Raw genomic sequence first — 27,798 nt, 5'->3', positions numbered from 1 at the left:
AAAAAAAAAAAAAGAGGCAGTAAAGTAAAAGGACACTTTCCAGAAAATTTTTCATTGGGAGGAAATTATTTGGTCAGAGTGGTATGTCTCACCTGTTTACTATCTCCCTGCATGCAGTTTGGATGCAGCAGATAAGAGGAGAAATAAGAAAATATAAATTGTCTGAAATCCACCATACAGAAGAAATGTTGCCAATTTTACACCTATAAGATTATGTATTTAGCAGCTGCTGTGTTACACCTACTGTAATTTAACCACATAGAAACACACCAATTAACTTTGCTGCCCTTTGGCATTTTATTATTTTCATTTTTTTTGTGAGGCCACCATAATTCTCCCCATGATTTTCCAGAAGGTGATACACTGTTCTTGAGTTTTGCTCATTCCAGAAAATTCCCCTTTTGTATGAATCACTGTGGACATCCCACAGAGTTCTCATTAATTTTCTGACTATACAGTTTATATTTTAAAGAAGTTTAAACTTTCCCGTGAGATTAGTCTTCCCAAGTTGCCCACATCTTACTTTTGCATATGCCAGAATGTTTGCAGACAGTTGCCCTTTGAACACATTCTTTCAATTCTTATTTCCAGAATCTATTCAATGCTATGTATTCATCCATGTCTGAAGTTTTATGCCTCTTTACTCCTCTCCTAAGAGACATTGCTGCATTACAGTTTTCTTAAGAGATGCTTTCCAGTGGGACTCTCCCCATCAGGATCCACAACAACCCATGCTAAGGCAGTCAGCCAATCCTTTGTACCTCCGTAAAAAAAATACCTTGCTTCTTGCAAACCTCCAGCATGTACATGTGTATTTCTCAAATGCTTCATTTTCGGAGGAAATGGTGTTGAAATGATGTAGAAGTTTGAGCCGATAGTTCATGTTTGTCAGAGTTATTCTGGCACAGGAAACATTAAAGTTCTAAATGCCTGGTCTCCTCAAGGGTTCAACTGGATTTTCAGTCAACACATACCTACTTCTAAATAGAGACAAGCATTACTTTGAAGTATTCCATATGTTTGTCCATTGTTTAATTTTACATATCTTATAATAACTATATGGCACTACTGGTCAGTGAATAGGCAGTGGTATGCCAAAGAGTTGACACGGTCAGGAAACATAGTCTATGCTACGTTTTATAAAAGCATGTAAGTTAAATTGTACTTCTATCTATGATTACAAATGTGCTCTTATTTATGACTGGATGTTGCACATGAGACATTAATGTTTCATACACAGCACTATAAACAATGTAGTGAACATTGAACTGAAAATCATAGTTGAGTGGAATGACATTTAATTTTTTAACTTAGAAGAAATTTTTGCTTGCAAGTACCTTTCCATAAGTGTCAGATAATCTGCTAGTGATTTGTAGATCTTTACCTTCAGTGATGCACTGCAGCATTCAAGTAACACCCTTTTTTTTAAAAAGGACAGTTTAAAATCTAATTATTCCATATTCTGCAGTCTCTAACACTAGCAGGGTGCTTACACCATTATTGTGGAAAGCTGTGGCACTACAGTTACAAAAGCCATCAGATGTTATAAGCAAGTGGGCATGTGCTCTTTGCAGAAAGCTTTTTCTGAGTCAAGATTCTTTTTCAGCCCCTTCACACCTTTTTGAAATATCAGGACTGTGTCATTGGCATGTAAGGGTCAAAGGTTCTGTGGCAAGTCTCAAACCATTTGTGCATGCCTCATTAGACATAGTGACCTCTAACTGCACCAGCAATCTACTGAGGATTGTTCCTGGAGATCACAGGAATAGTCTGTTTTGTTGATTTTTCCTCCTTTTAAGTAAATGAAAGTGTAATGCCTCAAATTTGTTCTTTAAAAGTATTTTCAAAATATAGTTACAAAACTAGAAGCAAATAAATTACATTTGCCTTAATTTTTAATTAGCTGAAAGTCATCACTGCAAATTGTGTCTTCCATTGCTAAATAAAATAGTCAACTGCCAGGCCTGAAATAATTCAGCAATATATTATAATTAAGGAATTTAATTTTGATTTAATTATGATACACAACTTTCTTTCTGATTTAACTGACATTCACTGACAAAATGCTATAACATAAAAGAGCAGTAGGGTTTACAGCTTATGACTCTGCGTGTTTTGCTTCATAGTACTTGGCATTCATCAGAGCATATGGAAAAAGCCTCGTAGTCTGGAATAGCTGGCATCTTATTTCATACTACCCAAATTATGTACTACTTGGGGGCTTTTCTGTTGTTGTTTTGTGAGGCAGTTGGGGAAATACAGATAACTTGGGCTTAAGCCAAATTTATGGATCCTATCTGGAATCTTTCCATCCACATTGGTCTGCTTTTGATAATGAACTGCTCCCATGTTGTTGCAGGGAAATAGTTAAGACCACATGCTTATGAAATATTTATAAAGCTTTATTGTATACATATTCTGTGTCAACATCAACATGATTTTTTATTAGGCTAGGGACTTGAGGGCAAGGATAGAAATGATGGGCACGCAGAGAATACCACTTCATTCACTGCTGCATCAATAAAATTGCTACAAAATATTCACCAAATTGAGCAAGACCAACCCCCTATTTTGCTAAAATGTTTTTCACCATACAGCAATATTGGAGGATGGCTTTTGTATTCCACACTACACGAACCCCTGTTTAATGATAAGAATGCTGATGATGATTTCAAAAAGTTCATTCTCCATGCAGTCAGGTCTGCACCTGCAGGTCTTCATGACTGCAGACTCCTAGAACTGAAGTTGAATGACAAAAAGCTAATTCTCCTCTTGATTTAGTGATTTGAGCACTCTTAGCAACATCCATGAAAAAATCATGTAAGACGAGAAAGGCCATGATTCATCATATTACATGCAGTCAGGTGCTCTTACGGCCCTACAATTTTGATGTTTTCTGTTTTATTCCTATGTTGATGTTTATATTTCTCAGGAAAAACTCAATGGCCAAATGTCTTTTGAGGCTGAGAGCAATTGTATACTCAGAGCAATAATGAATGTTTGTTACTTTTCAAGCCCTTTCTGCCTCTGTTTTCTGAAATTTGTCAGATCAGTGATATTTGTGATGCAGCAGAAAATCAGAACAATGTTTTCAAAACCTGAACAAACATTTCAGCTAGCCTTCTTGTGTTGCTAAAATTTCTTTCATACCTTCTAATCTTCATCCCACTAGCCAAAAATTCTTTGCTGTGTGACTGTGGTAGGCTGGCACTGGCTGGGTGCCAGGTTCCCACCAAAGCTGCTCTGTCCCTCCTCTCTTCAGCTGGACAGTGGAAGGAAAATACAACCAAAGGTGTCTAGATCAAGATAAGGACAGGGAGACATCAGTCACCTATTGCTGTCACAGTCAAAACAGATTTTTGGTGAACAGACTTTAAGGTAAAACTTTACAGTAGAAAGGCCTTGTAAAATATGGTTCAGGCCTTGCTACTATGGCTAAGCTAGCCTGATAAATTCCTGTGAGAAAAGAATTATAAGAATAAGAATGAGTTTGCATAAAAATCTATTCTTGTGGAAGACACTTTGCACCTGTAAAAATAAGAAGTCTATCCCGTGAGAATCTGTGAAGAAAAAATGTAAACATATGTAGAAAAAGTTTGATATACACATACCATTACCAACCAATGAACTGAGTTTCAATGATTTGCTGACCAATTATATTCAAACACTGTACCTTCTAATATATCTATAAATATGAACTATGTGAATAAAGATTCAGCTGTTCTGTGTCAAGAACAAGAGTCTTGTCTGTCTCTATTGCTCCAGACTTGAATTAGGGAAATTGGCTTAATTTTATTACCGATCAAAGCAAAGTAGGATACTGAGAAATGAAGACAGATCTTGAAACAGCTTCCCTCCTCCCTCTCTTCTTCCAGGGCTTAATTTCACTCTGTATTTCCTCAGCAGTGCAGGGGAATGGGGAATGGTGGTTGCAGACAGTCTATCTCATATTGTCTCTACCCTCCCTCCTCCTCAGGGGAGGACTCCTCACCCACTTTCTCTGCTCCAGTTTGGGGTCCTTCCCACAGGAGACAGAACTCCATGAACTTCTCTAATTTGAGTCCTTCTCACGGGGTATAGCTCCTCACAAACTGCTCCAGCATGGTCCTTTCACAGGGTGCAGTCCTTCAGGAACACACTGCTCCAGAGTGGCTCCTCCACAGGGTCACCAGTTCTGCCAGCAAACCTGCTCAGTGGGGGCTCCTCTCTCCATGGGGCCACAGCTCCAGCCAGGACCCTGCTCCAGCACAGAGTTCCTTTGGAGTCACAGCCCTTCAGGTTCTCCATGCTCCAGTGTGGGCTCCTTCACAGGCTGCTGGGGAATCTCTTCTTGGGCACCTGGAGCACCTCCTGCCCCTCCTTCTGCCCTGACCTCCGTGTCAGCCCAGCTGTTCCTCTCACGTATTCTCACTCCTCTTCCCTACTAGCTGTTGTCCAGCAGTATTTTCCCTTCTTATCCCAGAGGTGCTGCCACCATTGCTGATGGCTCAGTCTTGGTCAGCAGCGAGTCTGTCACTGTCAGACATGAAAATGATTCACACAGACACAGCTCGAAGTGCAATGAAAGCAGAAGAAGGTTTATTCTGTCTTTTCAGCATTTATAGATATTCGACAATGACCAGGGATTGGATAGTCAGGTCACCACCTTCCGAACCACACTGGCCATGAGAGACATCCATCAAAAGGCATATCTTTAATGGAATGTATAAACATCTATGTTTCTAGTTACTTTCCTGGGAAATTGGTTAGAAATTATGAAAACAATATAGAAAGGCCTGATTCTCAGGGCAACACGAGTCCATCCGGGAGCCGTCTGGAATTGGCTCTGTGGGACGTGGGGGAGGCTTCTGGCAGCTTCTCACAGACTCCAGTAGCCACCCCACGCCTAACACCTGGCCATCACACCCAGTACAGTAATATGCACTCAAATAAAGGTTTTCCAAAAGGCCCATTAAACAACATAAAATTAGAAATATGCTGATGTGGGGTTATGCTTGTGACAGCCTCATATATATTTCAAAATGGCTGCATTTAGACTCCCTACAGACGTTGTATTTTCATGAATACAGTAAGACATCTGAATAATTTAAGAGAATGTTGTCAGTAGCAAGTGTCACACAAAATAACTGGAAGGAAAATTGTCTTCACTTAGTGAAGATAAAAATGCATGCAAATCAATTTCTGTTTAATACACAGCTTTAAATAGGAAACAATAGGTTATTACTTTGACAGGAAATCACAAAATGTTTTTATTACGTTCTTATCACCTCATTTACTTCATATCTAGAAATTCTGTCCATGATCCACACCTCTGTAATTCTCACAGAGAGATAATTATATAAATACATTGAAATTTGCACATAGGGAGCATTTATTACCTAATTTGCTTATACTTTCAAACTGAAGAGCAAATGTAAATCTATTTGAGATTTTACAGGAATTTTGAGGTTTCAAATTTAGCACTTCCAAAATGCAAACCATTGGAAAAGTGCTTTAAGCAGTAAAATTATTCTGGCTGAAATTAACCCTGCAAAATACTTTTCTCTCTTGTCTAATAAATATTTTATGAAGAACCTGAAACTATATGCAAATGCAGTCATATTTACCCACTAATCATGAGAACCAAGTGATGTTCTGCCTGCTGATACATTTATTGTTGAGAGATACATTTCAATTATATTACCTTTTGGTTTTTTGTTTTGTTTGTTTTTTTTTTTTATTATTCCAACAGCTTACCCAGGAGTTAAAATGGTGAGTGAAAGTCATCATGAGGCCCTGGCAGCGCCGCCAGCAACCACAGTAGCAGCAGCCCCTCCAAGTAATGTCACCGAGCCAGCCAGTCCGGGAGGAGGAGGAGGAAAAGAAGATGCATTCTCTAAGCTAAAAGAGAAGTTCATGAATGAACTGAACAAAATTCCACGTAAGTAAAACTTGATTGATGAAAAAGCTTCTGTTGGCAGACTAGATTTAATTTGACATTTTCCTCTTTGACATTTATTTAGACAGCATACTAAATGTTTTCTAGTCAAAGCTGGAAAAATCACAGGATTAAACTGGTTTTGTAAGTTCATCAAAGTTAACTGAAGTAGAAAAAAATAGAGTCCAACTCAAATTTAATTTATGTCTATTCTTGATATGTCAGATTAGTTTGAAAATTTTTACTGATGAATTACTGCTGAATTATTAAAACTGAAACTAGAGAACTTCACTATGGCTGTGGGACCAATAAGTAAAATGTTTCCTGTCAGTAACACTTAAGGTTTCATGTTTATGACAAATGTGTGTGGCCATATTGCCTTAAAGCAATATTTGGTCAGAACTCACACATATTCAGAAAACAAGGAAACTTTGGATCTTTAGAGATTAGCAAATATAGAAAGAAATATGACAATTGAGTTTTAACAAGAAGATAGCTAACACATGTGTAATGTATGAAGATAGCTGTGCTTTTTTTCACTATTTATTCTAGTAGATCAGCCAGTGAGTGCTGTTTGCACAAGTTCATGTATCTGTGACAAAAACTTCAAAGTATAAATGTATATCTCTGTGAAGTTAATAGAACTAAAGTCAACAGGGTTCTTTTGGTCTTTGGTGCTAGAAAGTATTGACTTGAAGTTGAGGCCTCAATTTGTTCACATTTAAAAAAATAATACAAGCATTAACTTTGACCTGTTGTTTATAATACTCAAGTTCTTTAATTTGTCTGATATGTTTTACTGTAGATACACTGGTATCAAATATACAACTACTTCAATATTGTCAATGGCATTTTGTATAATACAAAAAAATATTTTTGTTACTGACAGAAAAATGACATAATGCTACAGCAGATCATTTTGGCACTTGTATAGACAAGAAGGTAAAGGCTCCGTGTGTGTATTTTAGTAGCAAGCATTAGAGAGTCATTCAGTGTTTACTGACTTCTTCTTTACAAGGAGAAGTAAATGTAAAATATTTCCATGGAAGTATTCTACCATATGTAAGAATTTGCATTTTTAGAAGGATTTCCTTTGTGTAAGGAAGTGTTCTGTGACTGATAAAGTTAGATAACAAATTAGAATATTAATCGATTTCTTTTATCTCTAAATGGATCTTGGTAATATGGCAGATGCAGTTTTTGCAAAATTGATAGTAAACAGTTTTGCTCTGTCCCTCAAAATTCTCATTTGCAAGAATTAAGGAGCTATAGAGGTAAGAAATTCATGTGCCATTACTTTGGTGATCTGTGCAGTCCAGTTCAGACCATACTGAAATGAAATTGTCTCATGATGTCATGGGAAAACAAAACTAAAGAATAAAAGTACAAAAATAAAAGCATAAAAAGAAAGAAGAGGAAAAATAAAAAGACAAGACATTGAGGGAAAAACAGTCAGAATTTGAAACCTTTGTCTTGTAATTTTTGTTTCACCATGCTATGTAAATAACATAGATGAGACTTCTATGTAAATATCCTCTTACTTTTAAATTTTGTTTTTAACTTTGCAAGGGCATGAATGGCTTCCAGTATGAGGAACTCTGTAACTGGTGGGTGTAGCAAAAGGTTTGTAGATAGAGAGAAACTTGGATTGTCCTGCTGCATACTTTTTTAAAACCAAAACAAAAACAAGTGGAAAGTCCAATCTGGAGAATATTTTCAAGTTGAGCTGACTAAAACTTCTATCATGTCTTCGTGAAAGAAAAAAACCCTTACTGTTACATAATGAAAGTGCTTACTTAGAACAATATATTAGGTCATAAGACAAACCTTATTTCTTGCGAAATACATCATATCATTTATAAAATACCATACCTTTTGCTGATAGTGACACCAGAACATATTGCCTCCATCTTAGAAATCCGGTCTCTTATCCAAGATCATGCAGCAATGTTGTCCTGGAGAAAGGAACCTAAGGTAGTCAGAAATCGCCTGCCAATTGTGCACTCTTATTACAGAGGCTGCAGATGTGATGGGATCTTCCCAGGATCTCTGTCAGATGCTGGGGCTGTTCAGTACTGCATCCTGCTATACTGGGGGAGTTGCCATTTCAAGAAGAAAGCTGAATGTTCACTGTACTAGAGAGGGGCAAGGGACTTTCGTGGGGGCATTTTTGATATACTAAATATGAATTAGTGCCATTGACATGTTTGAGCATTTTGTATTCCAAATAACTTTCTTTTGCCCATTTTCCTCAATAATAAATCCTACAAGAATGGACTGTGTTGCACACAGGTCTGTATGTATTTTTAATTTATAAACTAACATAAATACAAAACAAGTTTAATTAGGATGTCTACAAAATAATGGGGACAGGAGGGCAGAGGAGACCTCATTTCCCTGTTGGAAGATTATAGCATTTTCTCATGAGTTGTTCAGTTTATGCCAGTGGGGAGTTGTCAGTGTGGTGTTTTCAGCCTATTACAAAAAAAAAAATTAATTGTGGTTGAAAAGGTCTCAGGACTTACCTCTTACAGCTGGCTGCAAATTTTTTCTAGAATCTCTCTTAGAGCAGAATGTAAATTAGTACAAACCAAATTGTTGATATAGTGCCTTTTTGGGAATTTCTTGCTGTGAGAGAGAGAAGAAATATGGTGCATAGGCCCCATTGGGACAGCAAGGATGATTGGAAGTCTAAGAACACTCCCAAGACCATGGACCATGTTTTCCCACCAGTAGATTCAAACTGAAGACCTGATTTGAATCTTACAGATGGCAGTGGAATGTCACAGACAGCAAGAATGTCTCTAACCTTTTCAGATGAGGGACAAGCCTCTTTTTTAGTTTTTGTGCTCTATCATTTTTACTTCCAAAGGTCTGTTCATCCCCACATGCCAGGAAAGACTTTGAAATCTCAGTGTTTATTACGAGAGGACCTTTTTTTCCAGTTCTCTGTGGTTTATGTGTGAGATAAATAATTAAATGTTTTAGTTGCCTCTGCCTAAGATGTCTGCAGATGGAAAATAAGCCATCATGATTTAGTGGATGTGTATATAATAGGATAGAGTGTTATGAAAAACATACTATATTATATATATAGTATTTAATACTATACATAAAAACATACTATATTATATATAACACTCACTTGCAATCAACTTGGTTTGAGTGCTAAAAAGGCCAAGCCATAGTACAGCCTAATTTACGTAGTATTCTCTTTCTATTTTATCTTAGAAATTATATAGTATCAAGTCTCGCTTATATTAAAAAAAAGAAATTACGACATTCTAATCAGGGAATACATGATAACAAAAATAAAGGTACATCAAAGTACATCCAGCTGAATAAATACTGTTCCTTCCATGTAGCTTATAATAGAAGATTCATTATTTTAAATGCTATGTGTTCTACAACACGGATGTCAGAAGTTAAATAGTCTAGACATACCAGCTAACTAAAAGTATCAGGATACCCATTAAAAGTTCACTTTGCAAAACTGAAAGATACAATTCATTTTAAATTAATTCAATTTAAATTATACTTTTGTTTTCTTGAGTATGCACAAGTCTTATTTAAAAAAAAAAATGAATGTAATAGGAGGAGGAAATAAAAGTTCCAAGAAAAAGAAAGGATCTAAGATATCAGTATACATTTATTTCAAGAACAGTAATGCAGTGCATAAACCTGGTTAAAATTTTCATCAATACAAGCAGAAAATCTGGAGGTTTTTTCCTTGATTTCTATCTCTTTAAAATAGAACATACACCACATTTTGTGACATAAGAACGTAGGCTTCCAAAAGCACACAAATCATTCAGAATGGCAATGTCCTAACATACATTTCATTCTGGATAAAGCAAGTGGGATAATTTTATTACAATGAGTCATACAATTAAAGTGCAAGAACCCAGTAAGTTACTGAGGCATAACTGTGAGGAATTTTTTTCTCCGTTATGTAAATCCCTGCATTTTGGTTGTGAGTGGCTGATTTGCATAATCACAGTACAGTTGTTTTTCCATAATTGAACTGTGTATAAATGTCACTCTAACTTAATTGATTCTTATACTTTCAATCCCTATTTATCTTTAATTTTCAGAATTTTTAATCTGTTTACCAAAAGGTGAAAAAAAAGGCACCATCTCTGCTTTTACATTTTGGATTTTACATACAGTAAATCCAACAGCTGAAAAAATGGGGGAAACAAAGCAGCTAAAACAGCACTTCCTCTTCTGAAAACAAAATGCATTAAAAGATTTTGTAAGATATATCAGTTTTTTCCTTCTTCCTTCTCAGTGCTCTTACATCTGGATCTTTGTGTACAGGCTAGGAAAATATCTGCTGTACATTTAGTGTGCTGTAACAAGACTGTGGTAATGGCAGCGAGAGCTTTTGGGTGGAGACTTTAAATGTCAAGATACTCATACTAACCATACACAAATAAAAATTGACATAAATTACCATTAGTTTACTGAATAATTTTGAAATCAAAATTATGTTGATGTGTTTTCTAAGGGCACATTCCTCTATGAACAGGAGACCTCATTCTGCCAATAAACTAGACAGCAAAATCCAATAAAATTCTATCATACATCTGATTGAATAGTGATGTGCTGTTAATGCTCGTGGTAAAATCTGAAACAGCTATAATAGCTGATTGTATTGAATCCAAGGTAGTGTCATTACCTCTAAAGGAGGAAGATATTGCATATTTCCAATGCTCTTTGCCATCTTACATTGAAATTATACAAAAGGTTACATTTCTATACAAACCGTATTCTGAAATGTTTGGCTGGCTTGCCACTCCATTTGGCCTCAGTTGCTGGTGCTCAAAAGCCCTGAATTTGATTCATCTTGTACAACTGACTGATAATCCCCCAAAACCTGAAGCTCAAATCTCTGTGATAATTCAGGCTAAAACCTGATGTTCTGTGCAGACTTGTCTCACATTCTGTTTGCAGAGAAAGTTTTATTTCCCCCTCCTTAGACTAGAGAATAACTAGTCAAAAACAAAAAAACAGGGAAAACAAAATGGGACTGGAGGCTGGAGAGAGAACTGTAACAAAAAATGTAAAAATAACTGTAAGACTCAGGTTTGGTTGAATTCTAAATAATATCATAGTTACCTGACTACCAAGTTGTAGATATAGTTGGGTAATTTAGCAAATAAAGTAATTCTGGATTTATATATTTAGCCATTTAAGTCAAAATTTCAGCATTCAGCAGTCATCTTAGACACATCTCATAATTTCTTTCTCCCTGCTAGTCTCTGCTGTTTTGCTCTTCTGCCTTCCTTGATTGACCAGCTGAGATGTATTACAAGTGCTTATTGTCCTCTATAAATGACAGTAAAGTTAATTTCTTTTTCATTTGTATGTGGCATCAAGATTATCAAGGAGTTAGTACCAGATTATGTCTGTTATTAGAAAATTGAAGATTTTGTTCATGGGATCTTTCTGAAACTTAATTTTTATAAATTGACAGTTTGATCATTTGCAGAAAATTAATTAATTAGGCTTCTCCTAATGCTTCCTGGAGCACAGGTGTCACTGGTAGAGGGAGGAGATGGCACATTATTTTGTAAGTTCATAAAAAAGATACAAAATGCTGATAATAGAATGTTTTCAGATTTAGAAACTGGATTAATGCTGTAGGCATGCCAGTGTTAGTCATTGCCTAATATCTTAGGTTAGCCAGAAAAAAATGAGTTTCTGCTTCAGAGATCATCTTGAGTAGTAGCTGACACCTGTAGAAATGAGGACTATGTATACATATGTTTATATGTGCATGCACATAGATTTATCTAAACAATAAGCAATAAGAGTTCTCAGCTTAAGAACAGTCAGACATTGGCAAATCCATTTTGGTATCTTGGCAAAGAATGTTTGTATGGAGAGATTCAGAGAAGATAAAGAAGTTTCTTGGTGTTCAGGGAAGTCTGAAGAGCAGTGCTGGAGGAAGGAGGGCATGAGTTCAAGTCTTCTTGTCTCCCTTCCTGTCATAAAATAAGTCACAGCTGCTCGTGCCAAGCAAATACATACAGCTTTACACTGTAAAAGAAACAGGGAAATACAGAAAGAAGGATTTGTTTTGGAACACAGAAGTACAAGACAGAGCTATTACAGCAGAATATTAGATGGGGAAAAAAGCCCCATTATTTCTAAATATAGAAATTTAAATGCAAATATCAGATTACTTTGATTTCTCCCTGAACCCCCAGTCCCAGAGTGTAGATGAGAACTTTATCCTTTTTTTTTTAATGTTAAATAAAACTTCTAGGCCTCCTGCTGATAGGGAAAAACTTGAAAATACTGCCCATATACATCCAGAAGGCACAAATATCATGAGACAAAAACAATTCAACTCTGTTATTTTATAAATTCACAATATGAAAATGCTGTGATTAGGGGTCCAGCATATTCTGATTGCTTTAAATGAGGAATCCTGAAAATACAGCTTTTAAATACCAAATGTCTATAGATACTGAGGGATGGAAGAATTGAAGTAAAAACTCAAGAAGCAGATGAAAATCCTTGTCTGGAAGGAATAGCACGTGGTCTGAGATCCCACTGAGTTATACTCCATCAATATTTTAATGATTGATTCTGTCATGCAGAATTTTTTTTTTTTTTTTTTTTTTTTTACATTATTACAGTTTACAATCCATGAGTTATTTTCATATGCCTTCTGATTCTGGGTTCATGACAGCTGCCAGTTTGATCCTCATACAGGACTGAGCGAGGAACCTCAGGCTGTTAGAAGTACAAGCTGCTCTAGTGTGACCTAGAAGCGCTGCTGCTGCAGATTGTAGCTGGATCAAGCACTGGCATGACAAGCACACATGCTTGCCAGGAGGTTACATAAAATCATTGCATGGTTTTAGTTGGAAGAGACCTTAAAGATCATGTAGTTGCAACGCCCCAGCCATGGGCAGGGAAATAATATCCTCCAATCAATGCAAACTTAACATATGCATCTGACACACGTCTGAAGGAGGTCCCTATTCCTACACTGGCCATTTTCTTGGCTCCTTGGACAAGCCAAGGAGAGGAGAAATCAGAAGGGCAGGCTCCTATAGCTTGAACCAGAGCAGCAGCTGCAACACTCTCCATCCCCAGCACAGGGAGAGCCTGTCACAGGCTAAACCCATGTCCTCCTCTGCATCACCTTGAGAATGCACTGTCCTGTCAGAAAGGAAATGCTGTCTCTAAGCCAGTAGCACACTGGGAAGGTAACCTCAGTGTCAAACAGAATTATACATTATTGATTGTGTGTGTCTGGAACACCCTTTTCAGAAACAGCAGTTGGTTTTGAGTTGTATAATATGAAAGGAAGGCAAGGAGAAGCAAGTTCTCCTATAAAACATGTGATGCTGAAAACATTTCAGCAAAATATAAGAAAACAAAAAACCACATTCAGATTAACTTTAAAAGCCAGTGGGATGAAATTCATCTATAGCAGAAACAGGGGTGAGCACCTACCTTTGGTTTGGTGATGGCATTTTAACAACGGGTGTCAGACTACCCCCAGGGGTCTCCTCTAGCACATCACTGTGATTATTATTTTATATGTTACAATTACTCTGGTGGGTATTTTATTGCACTATAGATATGTCAAGTTGTGCCAGTACCTTATAAATTGAGTAGAGAATTCAATTTACAAGCAGAAAACTGAACATGGTTTCTGGCTTACTTTCAATTCTGGGAATGTATCTTAAAATTTCATTACTTTGTGTGAGAGAAAGTGCACTAAAATTGTGTTTACATGCATAAAAGAAACACAGTCTTTGTTAGCCTTTTTCAAATTTACCTGCATATAAAGTGCCTACAGAATTACACAATGTCTGTTATAATTGTTTGTAATCTTGCTTTACAAATACATGGAACAATTGTTCTGAATTTAAAACTGAGAATACATTTAATTCTCAGCAATGTACAACATAAAATATAAAAGGCACCTGTGACTGTGGTTAGTGGATTTTCTTTCAAAAAGTACAGTTTAAATATTTTAAGTGAAAATATAGGAATTACTGTTAAGATTTATATTCCATCCTTACCTCAGCTACTTGTGCCTTGGCACTGTGGCAAGCTAGAAGATATTCTCTCGTATTTTTATGAGAACCAAGGGTTGATAATGCCACTGTTACTCTGATAAATTGTTGTAAGTTGGCACAGCTGAAGAACAGAATGCCATTCTTCGTTGTTCTTAACTGTTGTGCTTAGAACTGGGTGAGTTTGCTGCTGAGAATTGTCCAAACTAAAGCCTTCTCTGAGAGATTATGAATGTATAATACCCTCCTTACTTTGGTTAATATGATTTTTAAGTGTTTAACATTTTTTAAATGACACAAGAATGCCTTTACTATATATTATTAATATATAGTATAGATATGTTAATTAAAATACCTGGTCATAAGTGCCATATGCCAAGGTGGGTGAAAAACTAAGACACGGACTACCAAGAGGAGCACTCAGGAGTACTGTAGGTACATGGCATCCTTTCATACATTCATTTTATCTTTCTTAGTCTTGCCTTTTGTGTCAAGCAAGTTCTTGAATGGTTCTAGATCTGAAGTGACTACTGCTTCCAGAACATGCAGCCACTTTGCAAGAGCTGTAGAAGTAGCCTCAAATATTCAGAAGAATCTTGATATGGGAAGATTTTGCTCTGACTCCATAGAAAGAAGCTGTGGTGCTGAACGTGAATGACTGCCTCATGAAGGCTGACTTCCAGCTGGCAGCTGAACAAGCCATCTGCCTACTCCTGTGCAGATTTCAGAATCTGAATCTACTCTTAATTACCAACTTCACCGAGAGCTCCCTAATTTGCTCACAGCCCCTATATAATCTGGGGGCATGTTTCAGTACTGTACCTGGCACTGTTTTCCTATTGCAGTGAGAAGCCACCAAAATGAATGAGGAAGTTAATCATTTCAGATGGGAAAGGCATTTCAACCCACATCTTAAAAGGGAGCTCCAGAAATTATTAGGCTTTCTACACTTAGCTTTTAAGAATCAGACTCTAGAAGCTGAATTTAAAGATTTGAGTTAAGTGCATTGCTCCTCTTCAGAATGACATAGAAGTAGAAGGCCCAGGTTTATCCAGAAGGAAAAACTTGTGTATGCAATGGTATTGATGGCACATTCTTTGATATCTAGGAAGGTCTCTAAGTTAAGCCCTTTTAACAGGGAGACTCACAGCCTTAAAACACTTTCTCAGAGCTTAGAGACCTGATTGCTCTCACTTGGAGAGCAATTGTTTCAATCTCTTCTATCAATGCACAATCTGATGAAGAGAACTCACTGGACTAGAGGCCTGGCTGAAGTATATGCATTTTGCTGTGAAATGCCTTTGGACAAAATGGGCAAAAAAACAGGTATTTAAGGCTCCTTGCACTTAAACAATCATCTCACAAGGCTACAGAATATGAACATGAATCCCGTGTTTCTTTTTTAACTGTTCCTATAGGAGAGATCCAAATTTTCCAGCATCATCCCTTGGTTTCCTTCAGTCTCAGGAAGACCTGATGCTCAGGTATTTTAGGCTGCAGCCTGAACGATACTCCTGAGTCTTGGCTGGCAGCTCCTTTATTTTCAGTTCGAAGCAGCCACACAAACTATCTCTTTGACACAGGGGAGTACGGGTGTCAGCTCCTGGAAGGGGAAGGGAGAAGGGAGAAAGCGTGATGATGAGCTGCCAGTTGGTTTGGAAGTCCTTTCCACATCAGAAGCTTGCTTTCTCCTAGGCCTCTTTCAGGACCATAATGCATACGTACCCCTAGGTATCCCTAGGGAGGAAACCCCAGGCATAGAGAGGAAATGCATTCTTCACATAGTTAACAATGTTCAATAATTTTTACACCGATTTTATAGATACTTTTATGGTCCTTTCTTCCTTACCAGATTTCAATGGATTTTCTATTCTCTTTCTGTTTTTTCATTTATGTATTTCTTAACACTTTTCTTCTAGACAGAACTCACATGAAAAATCATCACACACAAAATACTTATTAACCCAGCATTCAGTCTTGTTTATTCTTTAGATATCAAACACACGTTTCCTCCCAAAGCAGCTATTGTATCATGTTTCCTAAGATCTCAGGACTCATTTTCATCAAGCATGTGCTTTAAGCTGGAATGTGGCATTTCAGGTCTCCACCCTGGAGCCAGTTGTTTTGTTTGTTTGTCTGTTTGTTCATTATATACCTTGGGTGCAAATTTCCTTGCAGTATGAGCAAGGGAAGGAGAACAGACAAAGATAAAGCAAGCTTACTATTCATAAAGTTCAGCCTAGCATAGCAATTTTAGATTACAAGTCAGTGATAGAAATCACTTTATAGGAAACTATTCCAGAATACCAGTTTCTAAATTTGCTTGCCTCTTTAAATATTTATTGATGAGGTTTAAGTCTGAGGACAGTGAGGTGGCCAAGACAGTGGGAAATAGTATGATGTGTGGAGAGGACCATAGCACAAAGAAATGTCAACATTGACTTGACCATTCTGAAACAGCCATGCATTTATTTAACAGTGACTGTATAGTACAAAAATGTTCCTGCACAATGCTCTTCTTGATATATATACAGGCATGCAAGAGGAATATAGGAAGAGACAAAATGGAAAAGAGAAACTAATTACAACAATCTCTTTTCTATTCAGTTAATGCATGAACTGAAGTGTTTAAACTGTGCAACATCCTTGATTTTCAATGGCTCGTTTTTGTTAGGAACCTACTGACAGCTGGGCTTTGATTCTGCAGAATGCACAGATCACAGGTCCAACATCACTACTACTTCTCAGAAAACTATCAATGATTTTGTAATGATAATGACAAGAAGCATTTTATTCTGTTGAACCAAATATTTATCCTGGTAATTCCTGTTAGAAAAAGAACAGAAAAACAACCAACCAAACTCCTAAATTGTGTCGCCATTACATAAAATAATTAGTGATACCAAATCCCTAAAGGCATAGCGAAGCTATGACCCTATAAGGGTTATATAAGCAAGAACCCTGCAGTGCAGCACAACTGCAAATTGGTGAAGAAATTTTTTCTTGTTTCCAAGTCTTTTTTCCTTGACTGACCTGCACCTCTCCTGTAAATAACTGGAAAGACAATAGGATTGCATTCTTACTTGATAGAGCCAGCCAGCAAGTGTAGCATGGGTATGCAGGCTGAGTCCAGGTATTGAAATGCTACACAGCAGGTTTCAGAATCTCAAAAGGTTTAGTCTGGTAAAGTATTTAAATGTGTACTAACCTTTAAGCTCCTGCATGGTGCATCGAATTAAATTTGTTACACACAAGTGGTTTGGAGGATCAAAATTGTAAATAACATTTCTAATGCGTCCTGTAATTTACCTGATGAACTGCTACATTGATTCTTATTTTAATGTAAATTAAATTTACTTTTGCTATGGTTATTTTAGTATAAACTATTAATTTTATTAAAAGTTTGTAACTCTAAAAGTAGTGTAATTTTAGAGACGCGTCACACACACATATAGTGGTAAGAGCAAATTTCTTTTCAGACCTTCATAAATAACAGTGTGATTCTTTTACCTTCCATTTTATTTTAGTGGGCTGCTTGCTGAGAGTTGTACCCACTTTTCACATGGCCTATTATCACAGCACATATTTTCATGATGGTTGTCAAAAAAAGAGCATTTAGGGCAGTTGTTTAGTTTAAATGATCAGTAGAGTGCTACTTTGAGATCATTTGGGAAGGGGACACACACACTGAAATTTTCCAATGGAAGCTGTTGGAAGAATGTAATTACCTCACTTGGGACTTGAGCCAACCCAGCAAACATCCAATTTCCACAGATGTGATTGAGGTTGTTTCCATTTAGTTTAATGAGAGTTGGATGGGGCTGTAAGGCATTACAGTCCTTTAGGGAAAATCCCGGGAGATCTCTCATCACCAAAAAAGCTGAGGATGTTTGTTTTATGTTTCCCCCAAAGTACAGCAGCCCTTCCATCAGCATGTCACCGCTGCTGTTCCCCAACATTAGTGCTCAGGGGGAAGCAGGCCACCATGGTACCACTTTCTGTGCCTGAGATGGATCCAGGATACTGGCAGATGATGTTGTTTAGCTTCCTCCTGTGTTTAGGTCATCCATGAGTGTTCAGTTGCTCAGTTCAGTTCTTTGGTGGATGTACTGTAGTGTTGTAGCAATAAGCTGGATGTGATGCTTCACTAATTCTTCCCTTCTTTCAGCATTGAGTGGCACTCAGAAGCATTTCAAAGTCAGCATCAGGTTGTTACAGGGTTCAAGATTTTTTCACTGACTGGACCCCAGCAGTGCTTTGGTCCTTGCAGACAGAATTACAGGATTGCCTGCAACAGCACTGATAGTGCCTCTATTTGGGCAGACTTCTGTAATCTTCCCCCTGATATCAGGGGAATCAAAGTGCTAGGAGCATACTTTGTATCAGTCCTGTATGCTAAGATGGATCACTTTTCATAGATTGGCAGAAGCTTCAATGCCTCTCTGTTTAAAAGTTTATTTTGCTTTAGTTTTGTTTTTTTTGTAAGAGATGAAGACAAGCTGTAATACACGTACATCAACATAGAACTAAAATAAATATTGTTGGGGTGTGGCCTTACCATCCAGTTCACAGACATAACTTAATAGACCTAAATTATCAGGATGTTTTATTACAGAACTCTGTTACTCATACAGCATTGTCATGCTGTAGCAGACAGTAGCAGACTGAACTGTCAGTGAGAACTCCTGATACAGCAAAGCAATGCTATTTGCCACAATATTTTACGCAGCAAAAGAGTTTGTACCCACATTTTGGGAGTAGAGGACTGAGAGCTATAAAATATCTCTGTTCCTGTCCTGATGCTAGGTGAATGTAAAATTGCCTTTTCTAAAAAAAGTAATAATCAGTGATGTCTCCAAGAAGGTGCTGCATTTGCTTCCACCAAACAGGTACGCAATAATGACAGTGTGTGTCTTCACAATCTCCACATCAATATGTCTGATACTCTGAAAATTACTATTGCAAAGCATGTTGACAGGATGTATGACTTTTAAGTATTAGAGGTCACGTCTGTGGTCTGCAAGTAAATGATAACCAATTTGTGACTTACATCTCCAGTTCTTCCCAGTCTCTTTCATCTACTGCCTCTTTTCCTTTCCTTCCTTTTTCCTGGTTCCCTCATCATACAGAGTCTTCTCATCTCATTTACACCTCCTGCCTCTCCAGAAAAAAAGCAGTTTTGTCATGCTGACTTCTGTGGAGAATACCATTACAGGAGGAAGAAGGAGAGTTAAAGCCTCTGAAATGTTTTTTGACATATGGCTGAGAGGCTTAAGGCTTCCTGACAATACTAGTCTCTGCTCTGTTTTCTAGACTGTCTGCCGTAGGATACTTTTGATGAAAAAGAATAAATGTAAACCAATATTTGTCTACTTTTCCCCTTACTTCACACAAAGCTTGCTAAGAAGGACTGGAAAGCTTTTAGCTAACATTGTAGCAAAGCAAACTGAACTGATGTGTATTTTTTTAGTAGCTTCTGGACTAATGTACAGAAATTATAAATTTTAAAAAATGTACAGAAGTTATAAGGAAAGGACTAGCTATTATTTTTTTGTTTGAGACTAAGAACATTCCTGTAAAGAATATTTCTTTATTCCTTGAATATGCTGAATGTTCCTGCACTGAACCATGATCTAGAAATCTCACATCCCTGCTCAAGCATATTCTAACTGCTGCTAATTGCGCTACTAGCTGGAGAAGAAACATTTTCAGAAGGAGAGACAGAAAGTGTGTTGTGTATGACCCTGCAATGTTAGTGGCAGTCAGCAAAATGGTGTGTGACCTTAGATAAGGATCAACAATCGAGACAAGCCAGGATAAATCACAGCATTGCCAAGTTTAGAGGGAAGCCAAAGGAAAATTGGTTGCAGTGCTGGCTTACAGGAGGTTGTTCCCAGACAGAAGCTGGCTCAACTTGAAGGTGTGTGAGGCCAATTAAACAACTCCTAGCCACTTGTGAGAGGCATCCCTGTCAGAACCTTCTTTCATGAAAGGATAAAAGGACTATTGATCAAAAAATAGAGTCTTCATGTTTGCCATAGTTAAAATACTATGACTAGAGAGTAATTTAATAAGGTTTATTTTGGGGTGGTATTTTGATCTCTTCAGTGGTTGAGTTTTTGGAAACCACTGCAGAGATGCTAGATCTCTGAGCCATTGGCAGTGAGGTAAATGGCATTTAGTTTTGCTCCAGGGAAGGATTTATTCTTTCATCAAGTGTCACCTCTACCACGATGTGCCTGAATAAATAGAACTAGCTTTGCTTACATTAGTGGTCTCTCCTGGGACAACACTGCCAACATAAATTATTTATGATTTGAGATGGGTTTAATATTAGTCACAGCACAAAAAAATACTACCTTCCAAGAGCACTGCCTATTTCAGGTGACAGAGACAAAAACTTTATCTTTATTAAAGGACTGTTTTTCACCCTAACAATAAAATCTATCAGCCTCTTTTTAGCTCTGCCAACTTCCCTTCCCATATAGTATAGTGTTCCTGTATGTAGGCACACCTTTGGCTCTGAAGCTCCACTGAAAAGGAATATTAATGAGGACTTCATTTCCCTCAGCTCAAGGACATGCACCTCATCACCTAGCTCATCTGGGAGTTTGTGACAAGTCAGATTAGAAGCAGTCATCTCAAAATAAGCAGAGGTTATCTTCTGGTTTCTGGAAGCCCTTTTTGAGATTTCACCCAACAAACCCTAATTTTGCTGTATTATAGAGTAGTAATATGCTATGTCAGCAATCAGAAAGTAAGGCAAATTTTGGCAGATTTCTTTCTGAGATAATTTTGGCAAGACAATATTATTTTGCCTGATTCCTCAGTTATTAAAATTGTTGAAAAGGCAGCACAAGGTTTAGATTCAAATTTTATTAAGTGTTGGCACTCACCGGTATAGTTGACATGAACTCTAGAAGTTAGAAACTTTCCATCAGATGTGCTATGTTGTTATTAAAAATAATCTCTATCTTGCTGTATCTTGTGTCTTTACTCTTTTTTACCACATATAAATTACCTTTCTATATTTGTGGTAACTTAAAACTCTGTGCTGATTTAAAGACAGTTTACAGGTGGCTGAGCTCATGATAAAGCCTTCATATGTTATAAAAGCAGGTTGTCTTATGAATACTGTACACTGAGTGAACACAAGAGAAATGTGAGATCAAAGTAATACAAGAGTAAAAGTAAAGATAATAAATAAAAATAATAAATAATGGCTAATTAGTAAACTAAATAATGCATTAAAAGTGTAAAAGAGTAAATGCAATGTCCTTAATGTGATATAATTGCAGCCACATGTATGCATCACACAAAAAAAGCTCCAAATTGCACTGAAATCAAAATATATAAAAGTATATTAAAATATATAAAAACATATATTAAAATTGTAGTGTATTTTAAAATAATGCATTTCACAGTTCACTTTCCATTCCTTAGGCAATGTATGATACCATGATAAAATCATCAAAATTAGGTTGGAAAAGACCTCCAAGATCATCAAGTCCAGCCTTTGACCATCTTGTCAACTAAACCATAGCACTAAGTGCCAAGTGTTTCTTAAAGAAGACTAAGTATTTCTTAAAGACTTGTGGGGTGGTGGCTCCACCACCTCCCTGGGCAGCTCGTTTTAACGCTTGACAACCCTTTCAGTGAAGAAATTCTTCCTGATGTCCTGAACCTCCCCTGGCTCAGCTTGCGGCCATTTCCTCTTGCTGTTTTCTGGTTGCCCGGAAGAAGAGACCAACCCCCACCTGGCTACAGCCTCCTTTCAGGTGGTTGTAGAGTGTGATGGGGTCTGCCCTGAGCCTTCTTGCCCCCTAAATCCCAGCTCCTTCAGCCACTCCTCATAGAACTTGAGTTCCAGACCCTTCACCAGCCTCATTGCCCTTCTCTCCAGCATCTCAATGTCTTACTTGACTTGAAGCGAGGGACTCAAAAAAGAACACAATTCTTGAGGTGTGGTGCAATTCATCAAGATACATTATGAAATACATCAAGAAAATTTAGATCTGAATAAAATTTTCCTTGTATGAACACTTCTTATTTTCAACTTTTCTTTGTGTTATATATTTAAGAGAAAAAAACCTTTTTATTTTAGAAGTCTCTGTTACCCTGAGGATTTCTAGTGTAGTGCATGGTGCTGCTAACTTTGAGTGCGTATATTCACAGAGGGGAATATTCATTCTGTTGCATGGGCCTCTGTGACAGCCTGTGCAACACAAACCTCACCTTAATACAGGTTTTGTATTGTGAAAAATGCCTTTTGCAAGCTTCTAAAATGGAGTAAATTTCACACTGGGGTATAGAAAAATACCATGAAAATTACTATTTGATGAGCAATATCAGCCTGAAAATTAGTTATGACTTAGCAAAGCATCCCTTTTATATAAATCACCATACTTATCTTTCCTAGGTTAAAGGAATGCTCTCACAAACATGCAGTGCTTTTTCCCTGTGTATTACTAAGTTGTCCTCAAGACATAATCCTACAAACATTGTTCAGCACAGTTTTGCTGAAGTTAATGTAACTATTTATAACTGAAAGGACTCAAATTGGAGCTCTACTTATCAGGCAGCAAAGAAAATTACTTTAATGGGCCATTTTTGAGACTTTTCATCATTTATGATTTCTTTTTCCTAACAGAGCCCTCTATGTATGTTTTTCCAAACAGCAAACTCAATTTTCACTATGGGACTTACTTGCCGTATCTATTGTTCTTTTACTTGCAGGTTGTATTTTCATCCTTGGAGCTAGTGGCACTACAGTGGGGCTGAAGAAGGAAAAGGAAATGCCAAGTGTTGTCACCAGTTTTATTTTGTAGTAGGAATAGTTACTAAAGCACTGCCAGGAGATGAGGAAGAACATGGCTTGCATCTTAGCCTAAACAAGTTTAAACCCATGTATCTCACCCCACGGAGAGGAAAGCCTATAGCCTGAAGGTTAGACTGCATGGAGAATGCATTACTCATCTGTCTCACTGAGGGTGGCACAGAAATCCTCCGTGGGAGAGCAAGGGACTCAAAAACGCTGTTCTGTGGCTTAGCCCCTGGCTTATATGGGGTAAATGGCTCACTGCTTAGGGCTCCAGCTGAGGAAAGAGAAGGCTTCAGAGCTCTACTCCCAAGCCTAATTTAATTTTTCACACAGTGAATATTTAATCTAAAATGGTTGGAAGGCTCAATTTGCTGACCTCTAGGAGAGTGTCATATCCTCAGTAGTTTTTGCATGCCCTCATTCCATTAATCTGTTCTAACACAAAGTGTGGCCTGATATGGAGAATTGGCCAGGAGTATGGAGCAATGCCCCACAGAGTCAAGGACATATAGCAATTCAACATTTTATGGATATTAATATGGATATTTAACATTTTGGTAATCTGGTGAGCCTTGAAAAAGGATTAAAGAGGAAAAACTATGAGATCTGGAGGGCCTCTACTCTGCATGGATTCAGATTCCTGCCAAGCACCATACATTTCTCTCTTTAGCTTTCAACAAACATAGTTGCTTTAGGTTGTAGTAGGTCAAGACAGTTCTCTATTATCTATAATATTATCTGTTTCTCTAAGGTGGGAATGCAGAATATTTTTTTCTTCTAAAATACCATATAGAAGTCTGTTGTGATGACAATTTCTCTTCATTAGGATTTGTCCTCCTTTGACCTTCTTTCCTGTGACTATAACTGGTCTACATATTTTAAGACAGTTTTTCAACATGAAATTTCTTACCTAATTTTTTTGAGAGGGGAAGACATTATTTTATTACCTTGTTGTCATTTTAGATCTGTGCTAGAACAGCTTATGGCGGAATTTCAGTTGAGAGCAGTAAGTTTTCTTACTGGATACAATGTCTGTGGAATGTTTATTTGCCGGGGGAAATATTTTTAAAGGAATCGCTAGACAGGAGAAAGTTTTGATGATGCCTGATTTTGCTGTGAACAACTCACATCAGTAATAAGTGGTTTTTTTTGTAGAATTCTTCCTTAATAAGTGAGGCTAAAGGATGACTTATGGCTTCAAGCTTTTTTCTTTTTTCCAGCTGTATCGTTTTGCATAATGAAAGGACATTGCCTCTATGTGGCCTCCATTGCTGTTGTGCTGTGTCTATGGATACATTATCGCTGCCTCTCGGAGTGAACAATTCCAAAGCAGCCATGGAGAATTTATTTGCTGATTACTCACCTGCTATTAAAATGGTTCCAAATGAAGTGAAATGGCAGACACACTAGCTCTTGGAGGCTCTGTCCAACTATAAAAGGAATTCTGTGTGTTCTCTGCAGTGCTCAAGCAGCTTTGCAGATGCACCATATTTAATTAGATTAGTTTTAATTAGACTGCAGATGCAAAGTTGCATCTGTGTATCACTATTAGTCTTTTTTGAAGCACTTTCAGCCAATAACAAACCCCTATCTCATTTGCATTAATTTCAATGTGTTAACGTTTTGCCTGCTGGAATAATCACTGTGGAAGAACATATATAACTTAGAGATAAATCTGTTATTGTCCTGTGGCACCATATGCAGAAAATGAAGTAGCCTAAGAGACAGTCATGCAAGGAAAGAAAAAAAAGGAAAATACAGTGAAGAATTAATTCACTCTTAAATAAATCTTTCTGAGATTCCATTTATACTTATTTAAATTCCTTTAGAGCACTTAGTTTCCAAGGCAATCTTTGCAAGCTTTGGACTTTATTGATTGCTCATCTACCATTAATGTTTATTTTCTTTATCATCTTTTTATTTTAATTTCTTCATGCTTCACAGAGCCCATTTTCTTCTGCTGCTTTTCCCTTTCTGTTCGAAGCTTAACTTAGTTCTGAGGAGGCGGAGGATTAATTGTTCATTACTGGTGGTGTATAGGTTTGAAAGAATGGTTGATCAGCTATTGCTAAGTTCTTATTAAGAGAGAGCTTCTTTAGTTAATGGCAGAGTACTTGCCAGCAGAATTGGAAACCTGGGACAGAAAACTCACTGGACAGAAGTCATCAGAAACACGACCCTTGATTTCAGCAGACTGACTTTTAATTCCAGGAGTGATTATTTTTCCTATGTATTCCCTGGCATTCCTTTCTAATTTTTATTCCTCTTTCTGGCCAAACCAGAGGTTAATCACTTCAAATCCATTAAAAATGTACTTATGTAGAGACAGTAGCAAGAACTGTGCTGTGTGCTTCTAATGTTAAGATCTGATGTTTTTTTTCAGTCTCTTTGATTAGCAGCAATGAAATTAATCCAGTAAGAAGAAAAGGGTTTAATTAAATGATTTTAGTAAGTGGGATGAACTCTTGAAAATGAGGGGATGCAGTGGCTTTTAAATAGCAGTAAGAAAATGTGTTCATCAAGAGCAGCTGCTAAGGTTGGCTGTAAATACTGGAGCAAAATATTACTAGACTGAAAAATTTATTTTGTGATTAAATGTATGCCAGTCTCAGGAGAGGAGTGTACACAGTTACAGGGTGTGGTGTTAAATTCATTGCTCTCAAGGTTTAGTGGCATTCTTTGTGACCTTTAAGCCTGCTGGCTTCCATTTTTAAAAGGAACATAACATGATTCTCTGATTATGCAACTAACAAATCATTCAGAAAGCAATTCAAGGATAAGCAGTGAACATGGAGTGGTGTCAACCAAAGGACTGTAGATTCAAGTCTAGTATAGAACTTTAGAGTCAGACCCTGATGACTGTTTTCTGCAGCAAAATCAAACAAGAATGTCTAATAATTGACTTTCAGACCTGGCATATGGTTCCATTTCTTATTCTCTTCCCAATTAGAAGAAGAAGCTGTGACATTTCAGCACTGAGTTTTCAATGTGCCCTTACAGGAATGCTTCACTTTGTGCAAAAAGTCTGGTCTAGATATACTCGTAGGATCAATCTGTGCTGAGCACAGTCAGGATCGATAGGACGGAGGAAAGGATGCTCTTTTTGTGAACTAAGCTCATACAACCAGACCCCATAAGGCATATAAATGCCCGGAATGTGTCTGCTTTTCATTTGGGCAGCATGAGGCAAAACTGACACCTAATGCAGTAATCAAAGGTGGAGTCTGGTACCGAGAGAGGGAATTTATTTCTGTCATATCCAGGAAGAATGACTGACATGATTTGAGAAAACCTTGCAGCCTACATGGTTGGCCTTAAGACTCAGCACAGTTGGGAGTCACGGGGTCTTAGAACAATGAACAGCTTCCCAGGCTGGCTGTCCAGCAGCAAGCCAGGTACAGGGATTTGTAATTGAGGTTTTTCATCTGAAATCCCTAACGCATATCTCAGAGCAGCAGATTGGTTCACCTGTCCACTTAACTCATTGGATGAATGAGAGTAGGAGTAAAACAAGGCTGGGTCTTCTGATATTAAACTGGTATCACAGCTCACTACTCTTAATATATATAAACTTAATATATTAATTTTATAGTTGGAGTGTTCCTCAAGGAAATGGGGAGACTTAGATTAAATTCCTTCAGCTAGCCAGAAGCTTTAATTTATGACAGCATTTCTAATTCATGCTATAAGTCATGGTATTGTGTAGGAAATAATTCAACTATAGGCCAAAAATCAGAGGGGAGAACAGATTTCTGGTTCCCATGATCAACATTGCTGAATTTTAGAATCAGCAGCAATCACCAAATAAAATGCAGAAGTTGATGAAAAGTCTTCTTTTTCATGGCTCCTCTGCTGTCCTTTGCACAGTCATACTTCACCCTCTACTACATCATTTTTTTTGAAAGGATGATCAAATAGTAGGTGGGATTTTTAGGGAGAGTTGCTCTCTTAAGAGACAGACTGACAGTGGTTGTCTTCACTTAACAAGTCCACCAAAAAAATATTGGTACAAACTCTCTCTGTTAATCCACACTGTACAAGAGCATGTGCTGTCCTTCAGGATGATACATGAGCTATAAAACAGTCTTCCCCAGGCTTCTTTCAGGTCCACATCATCTGACTGTGAAACTAAAACCATCACTTTGGGTTGATGCTATAACAGTTACAATACACTCTCATGGCCCAGCTGAATATGAGGCCTGACTAGAGCTCATGTAAACTAATTATTTAGGCTAATTAGAAGAAGGCTAAAGCACAGTATGAAAAAAAACATATTCTAGGCATGCTGAATGATGAACTTTTAACATTTCTAGGTAGGCAAAGTGAGAAGTGCAGCAGCAGTGAGGAGTGTATTACACGTTTACCTTACAGATGTAAAGATGAACAAAGAAATAAACTGTAGCATGTAGGAAATATGGATTAAGGCATCAAACACAGTCTGCAGCTTTGTCTTTTTACAGATCTAAAATGCTTTGTCTATACATCAACCATATAATATTGAGGCAATTTCATTATACTAACATGAAATTTACAGACCTCTATGCCTAAATGTGTTCCTTCAGCAAACTGACCACTTTTCCAAGAAATTCACTGGTCTTGTACAGGAATTTTTTAATACCTCCCAGGAGCACTTTAAATTTCTTCCAGACTGAACAAGTAAGACAAGGTTGAATGCCTAGCATTTGCTCCGGGTGTTTTGGAGAGAATTGTGACCTTAGAGTGGTACAAAATTTCAGCTCTTATAATTGTGGAGATCAGAAAAAAAGCCATGGAGTTCTTGTTCTAAAAAGGACCATCTTCCTTCTTATGGAGCATGACTCCAGATTTTATTAGATCGATTAATGAGGTCAAATGATGCTTTTAGACTGGTAGCTAATGTAAACCAAATCTATTTATCACTTTGGCAGTTGGTTCCTGCAACAATGTTAATGATCATTATAGCATTTATGGTTATCCACTCAGGAATGGTGTTTTTTGTGCAAAAAGACACAAGTTAGTAATCAATCATCATCATC

General features: G+C 37.3%; 1 protein-coding gene across 4 annotated transcripts in view; it reads left to right on the top strand.

Annotated features, from left to right (window-relative positions):
* SYT1 (synaptotagmin 1) overlaps positions 1–27,798 on the top strand; it is a 333,083-nt gene that overhangs the window by 206,178 nt on the left and 99,107 nt on the right. For all 4 annotated transcript variants that reach the window (XM_088055674.1, XM_088055675.1, XM_014248841.2 and 1 more), the window contains one exon: positions 5,732–5,920. In XM_088055674.1, the coding sequence (XP_087911800.1) occupies positions 5,749–5,920 (172 nt within the window). In that variant the 5' untranslated portion in view covers positions 5,732–5,748. The remainder of the gene's footprint in view (positions 1–5,731; positions 5,921–27,798) is intronic.

This window comes from Pseudopodoces humilis, chromosome 5 (assembly GCF_049639895.1).
Source record: "Pseudopodoces humilis isolate 2021_Gansu_Grassland_sample_001 chromosome 5, ASM4963989v1, whole genome shotgun sequence".
NCBI lineage: Eukaryota > Metazoa > Chordata > Aves > Passeriformes > Paridae > Pseudopodoces > Pseudopodoces humilis.
This window is presented reverse-complemented; position numbering and strand designations above follow the sequence as displayed.